This window comes from Diadema antillarum, unplaced genomic scaffold, assembly GCF_040938485.1.
Source record: "Diadema antillarum isolate AM-2024a unplaced genomic scaffold, OU_Dant_1.0 seq00000014_RagTag, whole genome shotgun sequence".
In the NCBI taxonomy this organism is placed as follows: Eukaryota; Metazoa; Echinodermata; class Echinoidea; order Diadematoida; family Diadematidae; genus Diadema; species Diadema antillarum.
The window spans coordinates 795,001-816,088 of record NW_027271134.1 but is presented as its reverse complement, the minus strand read 5'-3'; the positions used below and the strand labels follow the sequence as shown (position 1 = coordinate 816,088).

The 21,088-nt window shown below is 37.9% G+C and overlaps 1 protein-coding gene across 2 annotated transcripts in view; it reads right to left on the bottom strand.

The window, feature by feature from the left end:
• Window positions 1-962: 962 nt before the first annotated feature.
• Window positions 963-21,088, bottom strand: part of LOC139725071 (mitochondrial-processing peptidase subunit alpha-like) — a 37,276-nt gene continuing 17,150 nt past the window's right edge. Inside the window, exons 4-12 of one of the 2 annotated variants that reach the window (XM_071636161.1) lie at window positions 20,166-20,248; window positions 15,372-15,474; window positions 14,344-14,436; window positions 10,970-11,245; window positions 9,649-9,948; window positions 9,257-9,319; window positions 8,167-8,311; window positions 7,661-7,811; window positions 963-4,500 (exon numbers count right to left, since the gene is read on the bottom strand). In XM_071636161.1, the coding sequence (XP_071492262.1) occupies window positions 4,482-4,500; window positions 7,661-7,811; window positions 8,167-8,311; window positions 9,257-9,319; window positions 9,649-9,948; window positions 10,970-11,245; window positions 14,344-14,436; window positions 15,372-15,474; window positions 20,166-20,248 (1,233 nt within the window). In that variant the 3' untranslated portion in view covers window positions 963-4,481. Of the gene's footprint in view, window positions 4,501-5,925; window positions 7,812-8,166; window positions 8,312-9,256; window positions 9,320-9,648; window positions 9,949-10,969; window positions 11,246-14,343; window positions 14,437-15,371; window positions 15,475-20,165; window positions 20,249-21,088 lie in introns of those variants that run through there. The other variant, XM_071636160.1, reaches the window with a different exon arrangement.

The following is a 21,088-nucleotide window of genomic DNA, read 5'->3' as shown; positions in this document are numbered from 1 at the left end:
ACCAAATTTGATTTTAATTGCTTCAAAATTGTGGAAGTATAGTTCACTCTACAAGATTTCCAAGAAAATATGCTGTTACCATGGCAATACCTTGTCGGGTACAAACACAAAGTGTGTTTTGCATAACTGCATCTGTAGATCATTATAGATACCAAATTTGAAATAAATTGCTTGAATACTGTGGAAGTAGTTCACGCTCCACAAGGTTTTGGGAAAATTGTGGTTACTTTGGCAATGCTTTCTCTGACAAACACAAAAAAACATGTCTTGCACATCTACACCTCAATGTCATCATGTACCCCAAGTTTCATCAAAGTTGCTTCAAAACTGTAGGAGTTTGTGACGCAAGATTTAGCAACGGGCCGCCCGACCGCACGCCAATTCCTATAATACCCCTCTATACACTTCATGTATGCGGGGTATAATGAACACAAAAAGTCAGGATGAACTGACCGCCTGTAATCTTTAATGAATCATCCTCAGTACATGTAGTACATGTGTTGGTGTGGGGCACAAAAAACAAGAGGATGATATAGACTGGAATCCTTCTGAACTTGCAGGTCTTCTTATAAACCCGTCGTATTGTTGCTGTTGATTTTTTTTTTGGTGTTACACTCTCTGCAAGTAAATGTGTGTGCGTGTGTGTGTGTATTTATGTTTGTGAATTTGTGTGTAACCTCCAGTGCGTTTGAGTGTGTGCACGTCACAAGTTCTATGTCAGGACTTCAAAATCAGGAGTTCGACACCCACAAATCATACAGTCCATAAGTCATACAAATTGCCCTGCATCAACGTGAATAAGCAATGAATGAATCAGTGTTCCAGTAGCAGCCATGATTAAGAATATCATGGGCAGACATAGGACCATACAGGGACTAGATTCGAACCAACAACCTCCTGATCACCAGACAGGCATCTCATCCTCTAGGCCACCAAGCTTCTGCCTGACAGCCAGTGCAGGTTCTAATCCTTCTAGCATGCAGCGGGTACTGAATTCAAATTAATACAATTCTTGCATAATTGTTTTTTATTGCAACTGATTGACAATGGTCAGTCACTTCAGAGACTTGCAATTGTTAATCAGTGGCAATGAAAACAACTTGATGCAAAAATTTCATTAATTTGAATGTTTCAGCTTATTCATCTATGGAAAATACATGTCAGTGACAAAGGAGCAAAACCATACAAATCAATAAGTTACAAATGTCTGATACAGTTTATATTCTGAAAATATTTACAACCATAACTTGACAGTTGACAGCCAGAAGAGCATCAACAGTGTATAAACATCACAGAGTATAAAACCGGCTTTTCATCTGGTGAGACAATCATAGGTAGCATTTGAAATTGTAAGATCATGTTAACATCATTTGTCACTTCTCAAAAACCGTTTCAGTGAGCCTCTTCACATAAACCCATAGTCATTAAAACTTACTCATATAAATGCTATAAACTGCAAGTTTTACAAATGTATTGCAATATTTCAAGTAGCAAGCTATAGTTCTGTATACATTTATTACACAAGTCACAATTCTGTGCTACATTTAATGTAATGACAAGTTCAAACTACTGAATAGACCCTGCAACATCATTCAACATCTACAAGACAGACAAATATTGTCAATAGTGATCAAAATTATAAAAAAAAAATTGATGCAAGTTATCTATGGTTTGTTGTACAATTTGGACTTTCAATGAAAGCTTTGTTTATGGCAACAGCCACTGGAAAAATTATCATTCCATGCAACAAATGCAATCCTTCCTCAGATTGGTATTGCTTTTGGCTGTGATAATTGTAGCAATCTCTCTGAATGCTGTCCAAATCAAATAGACTGTCACTGACATAACTGTATCATTACCAAAGCAAGGACTTTATGACTGTGCTGAAATCTGTCTCTGTGTCCTTAATTCCCTTGCACATTGGAATAACATTTAACAACATTATGAACAACAGCACCAATAACAAAATAAGTTTTATAGGATAACTTTAATGACTCTACCTTGCCCTTGAGTCCACTGCATATTCATATACAGAAATGAAGGCTGAAACAATTCTTAAATAAATGGCTTAAGCACACAGAACACAATGCAATACAATTATGCTATTCTGTCAGGAGATTTTCTCTGGAAGGACTTACTTCAGAGTACCGTCTTTTTCATCAAGCATTAAAGTAGAATGTATGAAGTGAGTTAATTGTATTTTCCCTGTTGGCAGTGGCAATGAGACTAATTTCATTTTTTCTTTGTCGCACATTATAGACTGACCATGAAATAGAATTTGATGTTTTCTTGATGAATAAGTGATGCTACGGAAGCAAACACCTTGCAGGGAAGCCTAGAAGGGAAATACATGTACAGGTATGAGGATCTTGATGGCCTTGCAGGGGAAGTGTCTGAAAACATTTCCATAGTTCAAACAAAATGGTTTGATTAGATATGAGCACAGAGTGGCCCTGTAACATATTACCTGTTTGAATGCAATGTGCATACCAAAGTATTTTGGTAAAGTTTCAACTATAAGCAGTTCATTCTACATGAGAACAGAATGTTAGAGTGGGAAATACTTCCAAGTGTTAGTTGGCACTCCTCCCCATGATGATTTGACTAGTGAAACTATAACATGTACATGCAAATATTAAAATGACTACACAGGCAGATGGAAGTGCAGAACAATTTGACAATCTGACACACATGCATACAGAATGTTAGTTTAATGACAGGCTGGTCCTACTGAGAAAATAAAAAGTTCGTTACTTTTTGTTCATCAGCAATGATCAGAGTGTTGTGCAAACACACTGGCTACTATCAAAGTTACTCCCAATTACACAAATTTGATATTAACTGGCTGACAAATAAATCTTCATAGGTAATAATAATTCTGATTATATGGTCTTCTTTATCCAGGGTAGCCTCAACAATGTTACCACTGCTCAACCAGAGGGCCTTGTCATTATTATTTCCCTGGCATTGCAACATACCCATTTGTACACCTGGGTCAAGATGGACATGGTGAATAAAAACATCTTGTCCAAGGATGTAAGCAGTGGGCGGGAATTGAACTCAGGTCCTTCGATTGGAATTCATGAGTCTTATCAACTATGCCACAGTGCCCCCACTAGATTTGTCATTGCTTGACAAATGCAATGTCTAAAAAATTGTGGGGGATTTGCTTTCTGTGCATACGTTTACAGAGCATGAAGGTTAATGATTAGAGGGTGATTTGTACACGACAATCTAAACCTAGGCTGTGACACACTCGGTGCACTACGTGAAGTTGTCACACAATGTATCTGTAGCAAACAAATCAATATCAGTGACTATGGTTAGCATCAAATGGTTACATCAAACATTGCCAATTCAAAGTGGACAGTAATCTTTTTTTTTTCCTTTCTTGAGCATCTGCGAGTGATTCAATACAGCACTAAGCTACAAGAGCTCCTGACTATACCTGCTGCAAAACACTCAAATTAGTTCTCAATATAGAATATCAAATAATGGCAAATATCATAAAACAAACAGCCAACACCTTGTCAGTTATTGCCAAGACAGGTGCTCAGTGTTTGTAAGTTTCATCCATTTGCCATTTTATTTTAATTGCATTTTATTTTATTTCATTATTATTATTATCATTATTTCTTTTCTTTTCCTTTTTTGTCTTTGCATGGTACTAAACAGAGAATCTGTTTGTAAACGACGTCACAATAAGTTCAGCTGGCATGGCTGCTAAAAAAAAGTGGATTATTCGGGAGGAAATTACAGGCTTGTTGATCTATGGAGTATTAATTAAGAAACATCACACAGATCTATAAATTTATAGACAATGATTCATATTCAATTGGGAAACATTATGCGAGCTTCTACCTTAAATGTCTAAATTATAAGATTCCTATATGAAATTCATTTGGAAGGGTATTCAGTCATGATAGGTGAGAAAGAGGGAGAATGAAGTGATGTAGAAGCATGATTAAACAGTCACCTTCACCTTTATTAGATGAATCTTTTCATCTATCCACTTTTAATCAGCGTGTCATCAACCTCAGACAAAATATACTCATATAACTACCACACTAGGTGGCTTTGTCTCACAAGTTTTCTCAGTTTATTTCAGATGTGATATGGACATGGGTGTTCTCCTTTCAGGAAACTATTTTTGCACAATCTCCCATGAAGTATCACCAACAAAGAATTTTGATGACATTCGCAATATTCCAATCACATACATTTCATGACAAACTTTTGAAGATATGTTGCTGGCCAATATAATTCTAGCAGAATTTGAAGACATACGAGACAGGTGCAGATCAGACCATTTGTTGACAAATCTTGCTCTCCTTTGCTTGCACAAAAGTCTTTTTGAGATGATTAACCACCTTCCCAATCAAAAGACATTATAGAACTTTCTGCCTAGAGAAAGAACCAATCTTTGCTAAAACATTTGAGTTGTCGGAGATATCCCATACATCCTGAGGTCTTCCAGTAAGTTAAACCTGTAGTCGATCACTAGGGAGTAGAAAGGAATATGGGATACTCTGTTAGATTTTCGGCTGCAGGAAAGAGTGAATTTTGATATATATTTCAATTGTAATTTGTAGAAGGGGTGGGGTTTTGTCAACTACAAAGAATAAGTAATAAGCATGTGGAAAAATATGACATGACTGATTGCCAGTACCGACATAAAGGAGCCATTCACTAAGCAAGTACTAGCATTGACTGAGGAATCCCTTCAGTACGGAATTTCAAGGCATTGTTTACTAACAAATTTCATCATCAATTATTTCCACGCAAGAGAGAAGAAATATTCATGCAAAAGAGGAAATCAGTATAACACATTAGGTGAGGGTGAATATTGATAGGTGTGGCATGCAACAAACAAATTATTGAAGAATACCATGACAGACGTGTCAACATTTTACAAAGGATGATACAAGCAACACATTGGACAAATGCTGTAATGTCTGAAACCAATCATTTGCCAATAAAAAGGAGCTTATGCCTTCCATGTCAAATGCATTAGAAAGAGTAATCACTGCAATTAACATGTTGATGATAGAGATACATGTCACATGATGTGCATGAGATGATTACTTCCCATCTACCATCCCCAATCTGCCTCATTTCTGTCGTCTCTTGGAGATTTCCCTTATCGTGATGTGTTGTACAACGTGTATATCATGTCAGGATGCGCTCTTCCTGACTGGGAATATATCTATATACAGGTAGAATGTACTACTATTGTATAGATCAAGCAATGTGCTGCATAAATATGTTAATACACAACATCTATGGTCACTATGATGACATATACATCTACACAAAACTGATAGCTTTGTCTTCTTTTAATTTCTTGTTTTCTATTCATCTGAGCAATACTGTTGTATAATAATTCAATTATCAGGAACTAACAGTGAACAGAGAAAAGGATAAACATATTGAGAGGTCACTTCTAGGCCATACTTTGTGTTCTAATGTTGTTTAACCATGATAGAGTTGACTAAACCAAATTACAAAGCCATGTTAGGTCCATGCAAAAGCAGAAAAATGTGATAGTCACGGTTACTAGCAACCATGCGTAACTTTCTTTCTTAAACATTCAATTTATAACACATTTGCTCTGATAAATGCTCATTGAAACATAACAAACAATATCAAGATAATCATATTCAAAGTGATTGCTAGACTATTACCTGGTAATATTTCTTTATGAAAATATTTCATCAAAAAGTAATTCCACATATGATTGTATTTGGTGTTGATATCTCATGTTAAGGACACAACTGATGTATTTCATTGCATCTCTTAGACTGACATCAAGTTTATCAGCAAGAATGGACTTTTTGATTAGAACCTGGCAGCTTGTCTTCCACTTCTATCATGTGGTACGCATCACTGAGTACAGTATTTCAAATATGGGGGGGGGGGGGGGGGAACACTGATGGGAAATAACATCCAGCCTTTTGAAGTGACATACAGTGGACTCCCGTTATAACAAAGTGGTCGGGACCAGCAGTTTTCTTTCGCTATAATGATATTGAAATTTTGTTATAACCAAGTACATGTATTTGATGGAATCACACAAACCATGCATATATTGTATGTTATTTATTAAATACCCATCATACACTGAAAAGCAATGTTAAATGTGATGCTATCTCATTAACATCATTTCAATTTCTCATGTAAGAGAGAGCATAAAGTTGTTTGTACTTTCATGGTTAGTTTGAAAACTAAATGCAGAGATAATCTGTTTGCTCTGCTTTGTAGGGCCGTAATTTCATGAGCGATCTGCATTTCATTATAACAGAGCGCATTTCTTTTGTCAGTCTTTATCAATTGCGCTCGGAAATGACTTTGTTGTAATGCAAATTTTGCTATAATTGTGTTCGTTCTAAGCAAATTTGTACCATAGACTTTAATAATGATATTTTTTTTGGACCTGAATTTCAATTTGTTTTCACAAAATTTCATTATAACTAGGTTTGTTGTAACAGGAGTGCACTATATTCAAATGAAAACAAATCATAACACAAATATAGAAAAGATCCATCATGATAAAACCTAGTTCACTTGGATTCACTTTGCATTCATGCAAAATGGTTTACCATATATCTTTTATGCTTTGTTCAGGCCAACCTCTCGCAAAAATGTGATTCCGAAGACACTGTCTCACACCCACTTTGACTTTGTAGGTCTTGCAAATATGCTGCAGTTTGCTTTTATCCATCATACAACTGATAGATTTGTAAGTCATTACACTTTTTTTTTTTCTTCAATGACAGGAAAGTTCAGAAATGGGAATTTTAGAATTCTCCAGTCAAATGACACAAAACAACAAGTATATTTCGATACAGATATTAATTCAAGCTCTTTGTAATAGAGGAACCTTTCAATTTCTAGAGTATGGATTACTCCCTCATCACCCAAACATAACCGACTGGTAGCAAGGCAAGCAATTTGCTGATCTTTCTCCACATTTTTCTGTGGCTAATGGGGTGCATGTCTTTTCTTAAATGGAGTACTTTGTGCAATAACATAATGAGCCTCTAAGCATGCTTCAAAAGTATTCACACCAAGACATTTGCAGTACTTGATGGCCATTGCAAAGGGGCTGGGGTAGCAAGGTAGGGTCATAATGGCACACTGAATAATCAGGCATTAATCACAACTGGGGATGAAAAAATCTGGAAACAGATATTGGGTTATAAATCTACCACACCTTACAAATGTTGTTCCACTTTGGCAGAAGACATCTTGATAAGGAATGTAAAACTAGTTTCCTGTCATTCTACATGTGATGTCTCTATGCTAGCCACAAAGACTTCTCCTGTGAGAGGTACACAATTTTTAATTATTCTGTTGATAAAAAATGTCCAACATTACAGACCTGCATTTAGACCCATTTTTCAAGCTTTTCTTTTTGATATTGATTAAACGACAGTTCATATCCGTTTGTTGTGCCTCGGAACAAGCACTGACTTTCATCAGTCCCAGATTTTGTCAAAACCCTGCATAACACAGACCAAGCTTGACCACTTCACTTCAGCTGAACTAAGTTGAAGATGACAAGGGCAAAATGAAAAGGGACTGGGTGAACATGATTTTGTTGATTATTTGATGTGTCATTCACACTCTTCACATCAATCATCTCCTAAAGAAGGCATACTTTCTTGGCAGGCGTCCCTCCTTGTGAAGAAGACCTGACTGGATATCTGAGTAGTCCGGTAACTTAGAGAGATCCCCAAGAGCTGCCACAGATGGCTGTGACTGAAGCATACGATGGGCAACCCGCCGGATATCATCTGCTGTCACCTTATCTGTGGGCCAAAAATGCACTACATATCTAACACAGGATAGGCAAGTGTATTCCAGGATTATTCAGGACTATGGGTATTCCCTATCTCAAAGATATCAAAGAACACAAGGAATCTTATCTACAGTGACACATTTATTCATAATTTCAAACTATCTCTGTAAAGAAAAGTATTCTGATATGGTTTCCAATCTAGGGGAAGATTGTCACTAGTTACATAAATGCCAAAGTGATGCTTCACAAAGAAATCTTTGGCTACATATACTCCTGAGGCATCACTCTGATGTTTATGCTACTACATAAGTCTGCAATGGCTAAAAAAAAAGAAAAAAGAAAAAATGTAGCGCAGTGAAACTTACCTATGAGAGTAACAAACTCTCTGGGATGTTTTCTGACCCCTGTGGCAAGGACTTGCCTCCCAATATCCTCAAAGACCACTGGCCTTGACTCCAGATTCATCATCAGCATTGACTGCAGTTGTCGCTTTGCTCGGCTAAGTTCAACCTTTAAGTATGACCAAACCAGAAAAGATTCAGGATAGGCTAGAAAATACTGAATTTCTTGGACTGTTACTATACAAGAATTCACAGAATGTTTGAATTTTGGAAATCCAACTGTTTATCTCCCAGCTCCACAAGAATGATTCCAGCCAATTTGGCAGACAAAAGATGACAGGCCACAAACAACAGAAATGGATGAATAAATGAAAGTGATAGCAATAGGCTCAGATACGGTAAAAAGTAATATCAGTTTTGTTTGAATTAAACCAGGCACAGCAGAACATTTCTAAATTCTGACTTGAAATGGTAGAAACCAGAGTATATCAACATTTTGCACGATATCTCTTCTTTCACAACTCTACATATTACCACTGATGGGCCACAACACATGGAACAAAGTATCACAGTAACATGACATGCTGACAACACAAACCTATGATGAGTTTCTTAGTGTATGTGTGCATACACGCAAACACCGGTTATCTAATCTTGTTATCAAGTGATGGATGAATGCCTAACGTGCTCTTGACTACAAAATGTGCTTTCATTATTTAGTTGCTACATGACTTGGTGAACAGTATCATAACTTTGTGGTATGAGAGAAAGCCCATCAATTTCCAAATCACATAGAGCTAACACTGTCTAATGAAAGCCACATGAAACTCAAAGTCAACAATGTTGAATCTAGCAGGTATTGAATTAAATCCTCAATTGGGCACCATTTTCCTCATAGCTGCACACACAACACATCACAGATATCATTTATTTATTTATTCAGTTATCATTCACCCAGGGTAGCTCCATCTGTAATTTATAAATTGTTATTTTTGGGGCCCTGTAACAGAATAGCACTGTATAACTGCACCCCAATGTGGACATTTGGTCATGAGCTCCATTCAGTAGCAAATTCTGAATTATGAATTCATCATGTTAGTTGTGAAATACTCACTTCATCTACTCTGCCTGCCATGTGGACAAATTCTCTGATGATCACCTCTAGGAGTTCTCTCACCTGATAAATGAAAACATGCAAAATTCACTTTCAAGAGTGTAAGGAACTAACATGTGTGACTTTCCCTAATGTTTAAAGCAGCAGGTAAATGATTACTCACTCATGCACTTGGTTAACATATAGAAAATTAAATAGATGTCACAAAACTAGACACCAAAATTACACCTTTGTAAGGACATAATTTCACTCCTTCATTATGTCAATGCATGACTAGACATTTCTGATGCCATTCAAGATTCATCTGTAAATATCTGAGTAGTTCAGCATAATATAATAATACTATTCAAAGCTACATCCATAGATAACTTTCACATACACCCTTAACTCACCATACTTGGGCTAGCACTGGCCTGGATGCAGAATATTCCACTATCCTCATAGCTGTAGTGGACAGCTGCTGCAGAGTACATCCAATGATACCTGTTCAGCACATTCAGGTATAGGCGGGTGTACATGCCCTTGCCTGGGCCACCAGCCGAGAAGGAGCCACCACCTCCCATGAGCATGTTGAGGACTGCAAATGGGATGAAGTCAGGGTCCTGGTGCCCACAGCTCTCCAGAGCTAGAATGACATGGGCAAGCTCTGGTATTGGTGTGCCTGGGGCAATGTTGGCCATGTCTTTCTCCAGCTGTGGGGGAAGAGTACAAGCTACAGGCAATACAAATTTTTCTTGTTGTGTTTCACAATGATGTAAATCTCTTGCTTGTAATTTCCCTTGGAGATGTCTTACAACTTACCTCATCAAAGTTTGCATCAAGCTGCCTTTAATTCATGACATGGAAATAGACAGTAAATGTCTTCAAAGTATCAGTCCTTGGTCAGATAATTCCCAAGTTGCACTTAAAACTGATTTTACAAGACAGATGGTCATTTTCAGTTTCCCCATCTCACTAAATATGGATCAAAGATATCAAAGAGATACACTGTAATCTGGTTTCCCTCCTCTTACTCCAAACAAACAGTGGGTGAACAATTTTTCTGCATTTTGGGAACCAATGGAAATATCGCCTAGTATCACTCCAGAACAATATGATAGTTTTGACTGAGAGCAATGATTAATCATTAAAAGACAATTGTCAATGCAGCAACCCTCACTGGCAGTAAGTAGCCTTTCATCTATGTATGGAAAATATGAATTAGTAACAGGTGACATTATCTGCATATGAAGTTTGTTAGGCAAAGCAATTTGCAACGAAAATGCTCTCCAGTTTCCAATCAGAAATGTTCATCATATATACACAAATAAACTGACTTCCAATGACCAATGATGGTAGCTCACTTGAGGCTTTGGCTCAGATGAGCATCATAACTAATCAGGTTTTTTTTTTTTTTTGCTTTGTTTTGTTTTGTTTTTGTGTTTGCTTTTGTTTTTTGCCTCACATCACACAAATGAACTTGTCATTGAGATCTTGAAGATGTTCTGCAGATGAAAGTCACTTCCGTTTGCACACACAGTGTTAAATGTCCACAGAGATAGGTAGAATACGATTTGGAAAATATGAAGGCCAACAATGTCTTAGTCACTGAATCAACTACATTGACTACCAATGTTTTTATACATTCATCCACCTGGCAAAAAAAAAAATAAAAAAATAAAAATATGAAACTAACCAACGAAATCATGCTGAGACAATTTTCTACTGACTAACCTTCTTAAGTCCACCAGTGTACTGGGATATGGAGTTATCAACACGGCCACCCATCTGCCTGATCTCATGAGTATCCCAGGTTGGCTTGATGTCCACCAGGTATCGATTGGCCAACTCCACCAGCTCACCATGCTCCATTCCCACTCCAGCAAGCACCATGCGCTCTGGCACCAGGTAGTTGTTCATGTATTGGAATAGGGTTTGCCGATCTATGACAGGAATGTTCTCCTCTGGGCACACTCTGGGCAGGCCAAGAGTATTGTTGCGATAGGCTACCTGTTTCAAAACAACATGGAGTGAAAGCGTCACTAACCATTCTGTGATTTCAAGGCAAAACCCTGAATGCAACAAATCAAATCAAATCAAATCAAACACACAGGACAGTATATGTTTTTATATGTTTTTATTACAACTTGACAATAGAAAAGTTGGAAATTGCACATGTTTTCATGAAACAGTTACTCTTGACAGCAGTCCAGATGCAAGTTATATGGGGCATAATGTTATGACTTCATCATTGTTCCAGTCTTCAACACAAATCTTCAACACAAATCTTAATATGCCTAATTTCTCTTTACTGAAAATAAAAATGACAAGTATATCATACCACTGCATACAAAGATTGCAGAATTGCAATAACTCTAGTAGCAAAGTTGACCACAAAGGGAGGGGTTTATTGCTGAAACATTATAGACTATAAGCGTTAGTTTTATCAATTCAGAGCCAAGAAGCAACAATATCATCACATCATTTGTGTAAATGCATCTGATGTTACCAAAAAAAGATGTTAGAATAAAATTCCAACTCTCATTCTACATACGATTTGATTGAAACTTTCACTATTCTCTGTGGATTTTAATAATTTTTGCAATTTTCAAAACATACTGAAACTAGAAATGTCGCTACGGCGACTGGTATGCCTCCGCCATGATGCATGGTTCTCCTAATAGGTCTATAGTACAATGTCTTGACAATGTGTGATGACAGTTTCACACAATTGGCAAAATATTAAAATGACAGGTTTGCCACAAATGTGCTGAATGTTCACTTTCCTAGAACTAGGTTCAATTGGATGAATGATTAAAACATCAGAGTGCAGGTATTTTGGGAACTGATGATTTTTACTTGACTTTTGACCCTTTTATAAGTTAATGCATCAAGTAATTTTGAAGGTATTGGGAAAAAGTATAATTTCAGTATCAAATGGTAAAATAGTATTATCTAAACCTGGCCTTTGACCTTTGACCTCACAGTTCCAAAGAAAATCACTGTTAGGTAGAACATGCATAAATATGTAAGTTTCATGATGATACCTTGAGTTGCTTTCGAGATATGGAGGAAAAAGTGCAATTTAGCACTTTCAATTGACCTTTGACCTTTGACCTTTTGGCAAGAAACTTCCCACAGAATATATATTGGGTAATACATGCATACATCAAGTTTTTAAAAAATCCTTCAGGCATTGCATAAATATAAGGAAAGTAGTGATATTTTGATAAGTTTTATTATTAAGTTGACCTTGACCTTTGACCCATGACCTTTGACCCATGACCCCCAACTTCCCTAGATAATCACTGCCCATCGGTACATGCATAAACTAAGCTCCATGAAGATATCTTGAACCATTTGCGAGATATGGAGAAAAACATGAAATTTCAACCTTTTTTTTTCACAAAATAACCTGTGACCTTTGACCTTTGACCCCGTGACCCTAAAATCCAAACAAAGTATCATCCCCCCCAGGATATACCCTCATACCAAGTTTGACGTAAAACCACCACAAGGTTCTTGAGATATCGACAAAAACAAAACGGGACGGACGTACGGATGTATGTACAGACAGACGGACGGACGGACGGACGGATGGCGGACGGACGTACATACGTACGGACGGATGGACGGACGACCCGAAAACATAATGCCTCCAGCCACTTCGTTGGCGGAGGCATAAATAACTAGAAATATCACTTAAGGTGATTAATACCCCCGCCCCGTGACGACAGTCTTACCCAAGGAATGATCTTTCCTTGATCTTCTGCCATTTAAATGCCGTTACCATGGCAACACAGCTTCCGACACGTCCGAAAAATATGTCTTGCACATCTTCCCACCAAGACTATTGTGTGTGCCACATTTCATAAGCTTTTGTCAAAAACTGAGGAAGTAGTTCAATCCACAAGATCTTTCCTTGATCTTCCGCCATTAATATGCCGTTACCATGGCAACGCAGCTTCCGACACGTCCAAAAAATATGTCTTGCACATCTTCCCATCAAGACCAATGTGTGTGCCACATTTCATGAGCTTCAGTCGAATACAGAGGAAGTAGTTCAATCCGCAAGATCTTTCCTTGATCTTCTGCCATTTATATGCCGCTACCATGGCAACGTACTTTCGGGTACTGTCAAAAAATGCGTCTTGCACATCTACAACCAAAGGCACACATCTGTACCAAGTTTCATGGAAATTGGGCAAAAACTGAGGAAGTAGTTTGCAACACAAAATTTTCCATCATTTTGGCTCATAATATGTGAGCTGTTACCATGGCAACATACTTTTTGTCACTGTCAAGAAATGTGTCATGCTGACCTATATCCTAAGACAAACATTCAATATGAATTCCATGAGAATTGGAAGAACACTGATGAAGCAGTTTTGCCATGAAGCATTTTGCCCTATATTTTACCAATAACATGCCGTTACCATGGCAACGCACTTTTTGCCATTGCGGAAATATGTGTCTTGCACATTAACATATTCAGATGGAACATCTGTACCTAATTTCATAAAAATTGATCAAAAACTGTGGGAGGAGTTCGCGACGCAAGATTTGTACCCATTTTTGCCCATAATATGCCGTTACCATGGCAACGTACTTTTGGGTACTGTCAAAAAATATGTCTTGCACATCTACAACCAAAGGCACACATCTGTGCCAAGTTTTATGGGAATCGGTTGAAAACTGAGGAAGTAGTTCGCGACGCAAGATTTGCAATGGACCGACCGCCCGACTGCCCGACCGACCGCCCCCGACCGACCGCCCGACCGACCGCCCGATGATCCGCTGATTCCTATATACCCCCTTCAAACTTCGTTTGGCGGGGGTATAAAAAGTGGATGTTATGCTGTGAGGAATTTACAAAGACCAAATACCTTGTAATATCACAGATAGCATTTTACAAACTTTTATCCCATGCTAGATGATGCAGGGTAATGGTATTGGAGCATCTAAGTGATGTCTACTTTTTATATGCAATGACTTTCAGCAAAACAATAGCGTTTACCCACTGTCACTTTTTCTCGTAAGAACCTCAAAATAATTTGTCCATGTTACTCCAACCTGTAGAAAGTAACGATTACAGGTATGTCACTTACCCCATGTATCAGTTCAGTCATTAAGACCTCAGGATCTGGTGCCATATTCAATGCTTCCAGCTCAAAAGATATTGCTTGTCTGGTGTCTTCAATCTTAACAAGAACAGATTAGGATAGGGCAATTATGACATGGAACAATATAACCAAGGAATTGAATCTATTTGCCCTACATATTTCCTTTTGATGGTGTCACCTCAATTACTCAATGCATATTCATAGCATTATGTATTGTCTTGAGCACGAGTTTGAGTAAACTTTACAGCAAATCAGATGAGCATTTCCCCTGCATGCATTGCAATGATACCAATGTCAACGTACATTCATATTTACTTTTCCTCCACATCACGCATCTTATGATACTATGATTTTACACGAGGAAAGCTCTGAATATGACAATCATCATGCATTCAGCAACATCACCAAATCAAATATAACTTACTTTCATTGGGATTTAAGCATCATGCATCACTTCTTAAATGTGTCAGGTTGCTGACACCTTTGGCAATAAAATGATGAAGTAAATATACAGAGGATTTGTACAGAATTTGCTCAGTATAATCATATAATAATTATCCCAATATTTAATTTCACACAGTAAATGAACATTGACACTCAATTTAGTCCGTGCTTATAGTTAAGAGCAAGAAAAACTATCTGCTACTTAATGTCTTTCTTCCCTCCTCCTCCTGTCTTTTATGTGTACTGTTTAAGCAGCAATCTGAACACAGCTTATCACTTGTTTGCATTATTGGTCTCCACTAATAACTCCACACAACATGTTCTACTTGACTTCTTCAGCATCCGGCAGCTGTGGCTTGCATACTACTTCCAAAATGATATGGATTAATAATGGGAAATGAACAATCTGCCTGGAACTTTACACAATATCTAATACTCAGAATTGTCGGGGGTTTATGTTCAAACATCTTTAGGAAGCAATATGAATGCAGCCTGTCACTTGCTTGCATTACCTTTTTGAAGAGAACTATCACACAAAAAATATCTTCATAGAGTATGCACTAGCTTACCTCAGCATCTGGCAGCTGTGGCTTGAATACTACATCAGAGAGAATTTGGATTACATCCTCCAATCCATTCCTATCTGCTGATACACCATACACCAAAGTATCCCTGAAAATTTTCAGATATTAAAAAATGAGTACTTTATCTATGTCATCATGTTATTTTTTTCCTTCTTACATGGATGAAAATGAGTGCTAGTATCACAAGCAGTTCTGAGAAATTACTTAAGTTTACTTTAGCACATAGATACACCCAAGCATTACTAGGTAGCAACTTGTCAATGTGGCTTGTGACTGCATGAGCCACTAAAGGTATTCTGAGGCATTATCAATGTCTTGTCAAGCAATAGTAAACATTACACTGTAACCCCACCAAAATTTGGGTTACTAAGATTTCTCCAGAAATGTCGTCAGACTAGATTCCTACTTCCTTGGAAGACCCATGGTCACTGTTATTACCACCCCCTCCATTCATCCCTCCTCTGACGTTCGTACCCCACCTGTTTTCCAACAACCCCTCGATCAGTGCACTAGTGACCCTCTTGATTAGTCTTAAGATTTCCCCTTCAGCCTTTGACCCCAGTAGCCAATGTCCAATTGTAAGCCTGTGTGTATTGAGACTGGTCAAGCCCTGTGAAACGCCCCTGCTGGTGTTAGACTATGTAGGTGTAATAAAACTCAAGGAGGGAGCAAGCTAGCCAGTCTAGGGATATTGTTTTAAGCACCCCTCCCTTTTGTTGGTGTGTAGGCACATCAAGAGAAATGAAAGGACCATGTCTAAGAAGAGGAAGGTCATTCTCTCTGGGACAAAGTAGTAGCTGCTTTGGGATTTAGGGACAGTGTCCTACCATGGGCAAAGCCTATACAGAGTGGACTGGTTCTAACTGTAGACCAACATTTTCGGTGACAATGACGTAGAGTGCACGTCTAGCCCAAATTCTGTCCTCTCTTATTCCTTTCCCTTCCCATTTCTCTGCCCCCCCCCCCCCCATTTCCAATGAACTGTTTAGGCTAGCTCTGCGTGTGCCTTAAAGTAGAGTAGCTCCATACATTAATAGATTTAAATACTCTACCTGTGTTACATTGTGTATTACAGATACTGCTTTGATATAATTATGTTATCAATGGCTGAAAGGATATGACTGTTTGCAAGATTATTTGATACGTCATATGTTCAGAACAAAGTGTGATCCACGCACTTCAGCATAAGAGATATGTATGTGCAGTGGTTATGTTTAATACATCATTTATGCAAATGAGGTATAGTTAATGTCTCTATACCCTAATTGAGTGCTTTTTATGACTTATGCTATATGATTTGTCTAGTATGTTAACTAGATCAGTGTTTGCATGAGTATAAACAATGTGTTATATAGCTATGCTGGTTAGGCAGCAGCTCTAGTGACCAAGGTCACAGGAGTGCAACTTTAAATCCCTGTAGCCAGAATGCTCGAGAGTGACTGGAAAGCCTGTCGTTACTGCCCTTGGTCAATGTTAAGACTTTGTCTGGCCAAGTGGATGGTCAGTACGTCAGTAATGTTCCTGGAAGTCAAGGGGAATGAGTGACCTCAAGCCAATGAGGCAGACTTTGAATGATGTCACAGAAACATGAACCAATGAAATTTCTGCTGGTCAGTTAACTTCCTGGAAGTTTCTGATTTTCTCGAGAAAGTTTGTAATATTAACATTTTACATAGAGACAGAAAAGTATAAAAGCTCATAGCTTTGGAACAAATAGGTATATCTGCTTCCTGCCAGCGCTTTGAGGCCTGCACCCACTTTGCTTGTTACATCGACTGTGTGATCCAGAAAGTTTTTTCACACATTTATCTGCTGAGAGGTTACCACAAAACACTAGTAGACCCTCACAAGCATCAGCTGTATTGTTATATACAAGTTTTATGTGCCTGTGATACAACTGGTTGTGGCACGTACATCCACTGACTGCCGTGTGGAGCAACTTGTAGTGAAAACGAGTGTTGGCTCCTTTGACTAGGTAAGTCATTGTATTTCTCATGTTATGTATTGCATTGGAGAGTGTTTGTAATTATGAACCCCAATCAATTGACATGGAGGTTGCTTGTTAAGAAGAAGACTCTGATATCATGTATATAAATTCCGAAGTTATTATATGTTATGCCAAAAGTATTGATGATTGATGATTGTTGCTAGTATATTATTTGAAGATATATTGCAATGCACTTCAAGGTATTTGCGCTTTGAATGTTTTATGAATGGACATGATTAGGCATACACTTAAGTTCATTATTAGACAGATGAAATTGGGAAACTAACTTGGAATTTGAAGTCAGATGTTTGATTGCATACATATTGAAATGCCCTGTAGACCCTCACACTCAAAGAAAGTGAGGCTATGCTCGTAAATATTCAGGTCTACAATGTGCAGCACCCCCCCCCCCCCCCCTCATCTGAACTGACAGATTTATGTCCACTGACCGTTCGGCTGTGAGTGGCAGAGGTCACTGCACTATTGAATTGTGGAATGTTTAACTCTAGAGGGGGAGGACTAGTCACTAGAAGTGAAAAACCTTGCAAAGAATTATGTGGGGAATAGTGCGATTGGGAATATTAAAAGGTTATATATTCATGCTCTTTATAATGTATACATGTTAACTGTACATGCGTGGTATAGTGTACAACTGCTCAGTGTAATTATTGTATGCATGGAGCATTATTTCCACTCAAACTGGGAGACACTTGAATGGGAGTCATAAATATTTGGAGACCCAAATCAAGCAATTATACTGCCAGGTCGATCAGATAGATCAAAGATTTATTTGGGGAGCAGTGTTGCATATAATTCAGAATGTTGAAATGTTAAACTGAAGTTCGAGAGGCTACACTGACCGTAAGCACTTGTGTGTCAAAATGAATTGACAAACATTTGATGATCGGAGTTTGTATCTGTATTGTCTAATGCGCTCATATAGGTTTATGAGGCAAGTATAAGTAAAGGCAATGTACCAGATCAGATTTTGGAGTGGACTTCCATACTCCTCAAGAAATATTATTGATCAGAAAGACACAACATTAGGAAAGTCCAGTGTCTTGTAAACTCTTTTGATTAGATACATATTTGGATCGATGAGAGCTTTGGCCAGCCTTTGCTTGGTTCAGCGTGACTGACGGCTACTGAGCATTGCATCAGCTACCGTGTACGACTGGTTTGTGACTGCTCTGGGCTCGTCGACAGGATAACCGGCGAGAGAGACAAAGAGACAGCAACGAGCCGAATTATCGTCATACACCGGCAAATATTTAATTATGCTAATGTAACAAAGGTTACAATTGAGTCTGTGAACAAATTGAATTGAATGATGTACATGTAATTTGTTGAACGACAAACAAGCTAATAAAGTTTGTCATTGGATTATTTTGTCAAAACTTAATCCCAGGTGTGATATTCTTTATCTATGAACTCGGGAGTGTAACATTCGGGTTACAATACCAAAGACCAACTCACACAAAGTTTGCAATGAATATAAACCCCTAGCACTTTCTTTGATTATCATTCAATGAGACAATATCACTTACAGTACTATAGTATACTATACAAATGATGCACAGGATAGAGTGCGTTAGTGCATCTCCACTAACGCCATGAAATAATCCTGTGCATCATTTGTTTTATAAAATGGGTCGAAAACTAACAGCATATTTTATGTACCTTTGTGGGTCAATACCAGTCAAAGAGTCAAGATGTCCGAAGATGTTCGTCCCAAACTTTTACGCACATCACACTCGGAAATCCCGCACATATAAGTACTGTACGTATAAGAGTATACGTACGCCACACATGTTATGCACACAAGAAAGGCCAGCCGGCAGCCCAAACTAGAATTTGTTTACAGGATTGACAGCGCGTATAGTAGCGCGCGACGCACTTGTAACAACTGATTGAGTGCGCACTGGTACTGCAGTGCAATGGTACTAAAGTAAACAATGCCCACGTGACTCATTTCAGCGCTTCCAATTGGCTACATTCTTGAACCCATTTTATAATTAGGGTTAACCCTCGTGATCTCTTAATAATTTCTTATTATAAAATGGGTTCAAGAATGCGCACTCAAGAGTGCGCACTCATTCAGTTGATACAAGTGCGTCGCGCGCTACTATATGCGCTGTCAATCCTGTAAACAACTTCTAGTTCGTGCTGCCGGTCGGTCTTTCTTGTGTGCATAACATATTATGTGGCGTATGTATACAGTACTCTTATAAGTACAGTACTTATATGTGCGGGATTTATGCGACGTGCTTGACTCTCTCTCTCGAGTGCTACATGTAGCTGACTGGTTTGACCCACAAAGGTACGTAAAAAATGCTGTTAGTTTTCGACCCATTTTATAAAACAAATGATGCACAGGATTATTTCGTGGCGTTAGTGGAGATGCAGCTCACTCTCAGGTATTTACAATGTAGTGCAACATGCACTCAGCTTCGCCTCATACATGTTTCACAATTGTAAATACCCTCGAATGCGCTACATCGCACGGAACGTCGAGGGGGGGGGGGGGCCTCGGAGGCCCCCCAGGCCTAGTTAGGTTAAGTTTTAGATATGGGCTGCTTCATTATGACTGGTGCTTACAGACAATAAAATAAGGAAATATGGCAAATTTTGTTACCCACTGTTTCTCTGCCACATGGGTTAAGACCAAGGAAACACAGCAAAAAATAAAACTCTAACTCTAACGCTATTGAGAGAGCAGTCCTATACACATTCATAACAAATACACATCACTTTCCTCAGCATCACAAATAGACATGAAAACACAACTGTACCTTGAAGACTGGCAATCACAAATTCCTCCATGTTTTTCAAGGGAAAGCAGTATTTTGTCTCTGCTAGAAAATTGTTCTGTGGACTGATAGGAAAAGACAAAAGGGACATGATAATTGATGAATAACACTTCATAAGAATTCCTAAATGTTTACCCAGTTTTCAAACTTGGCATTTCTCCATCCAAGTCCTTGAAATGCAACTGGCAAATGTATCATTTAATAATAATAATAATAATAATAATAATAATAATAATAATAATAATAATAATAATAATAATAATAATAATGATAATAACTTCTTTACTAATAGGCCACAAGACTTCACTAACCTGGGAGATTATCTCCCATTCTCAAGCTGATTTCAATGACAATATCTCAGCACTGACGCTTCAAGCCCAATTTTTTATTTGGTATAGACTTGTATAGCGAGAAGTTTTGAAGTTACCACCACATGTGTAAGTAGTTCCAGAGTTGTAATACAAGCTATTGCTATGTTCAAAAACAGAGTATTTGTGACCTGTTATAACTTGTAAGTAAACCGAGTACCTTTGTTTTTCACAGTGTTGCATGGTAGACACTACTCTCCAAAATTACATTAGAGTAACATTTATAGTTCTACCTTCTATGTAAAAGGACCACTGCAATGTATTGTGACAGGTCAGATTTGGACCAATATTCAAGCAGTGTCATTACAAATTCAGCATTCCAGCCCGCAGATTCTCAAACAATCCTTTCAAATACATACAATAACTATTCAGGACATTACTTCAGGTTTATCTTACAATATGAATTTCAAAAAGATCATTTCAATGAATAAATAACATTCACATCTATCTGTGCACCGAACATCCTTATATGACTGAGCATTGATTAAAAAAAGAAGAAGAAAAATTACTGCTTCTTTCTTACAGATTGTTTTACAA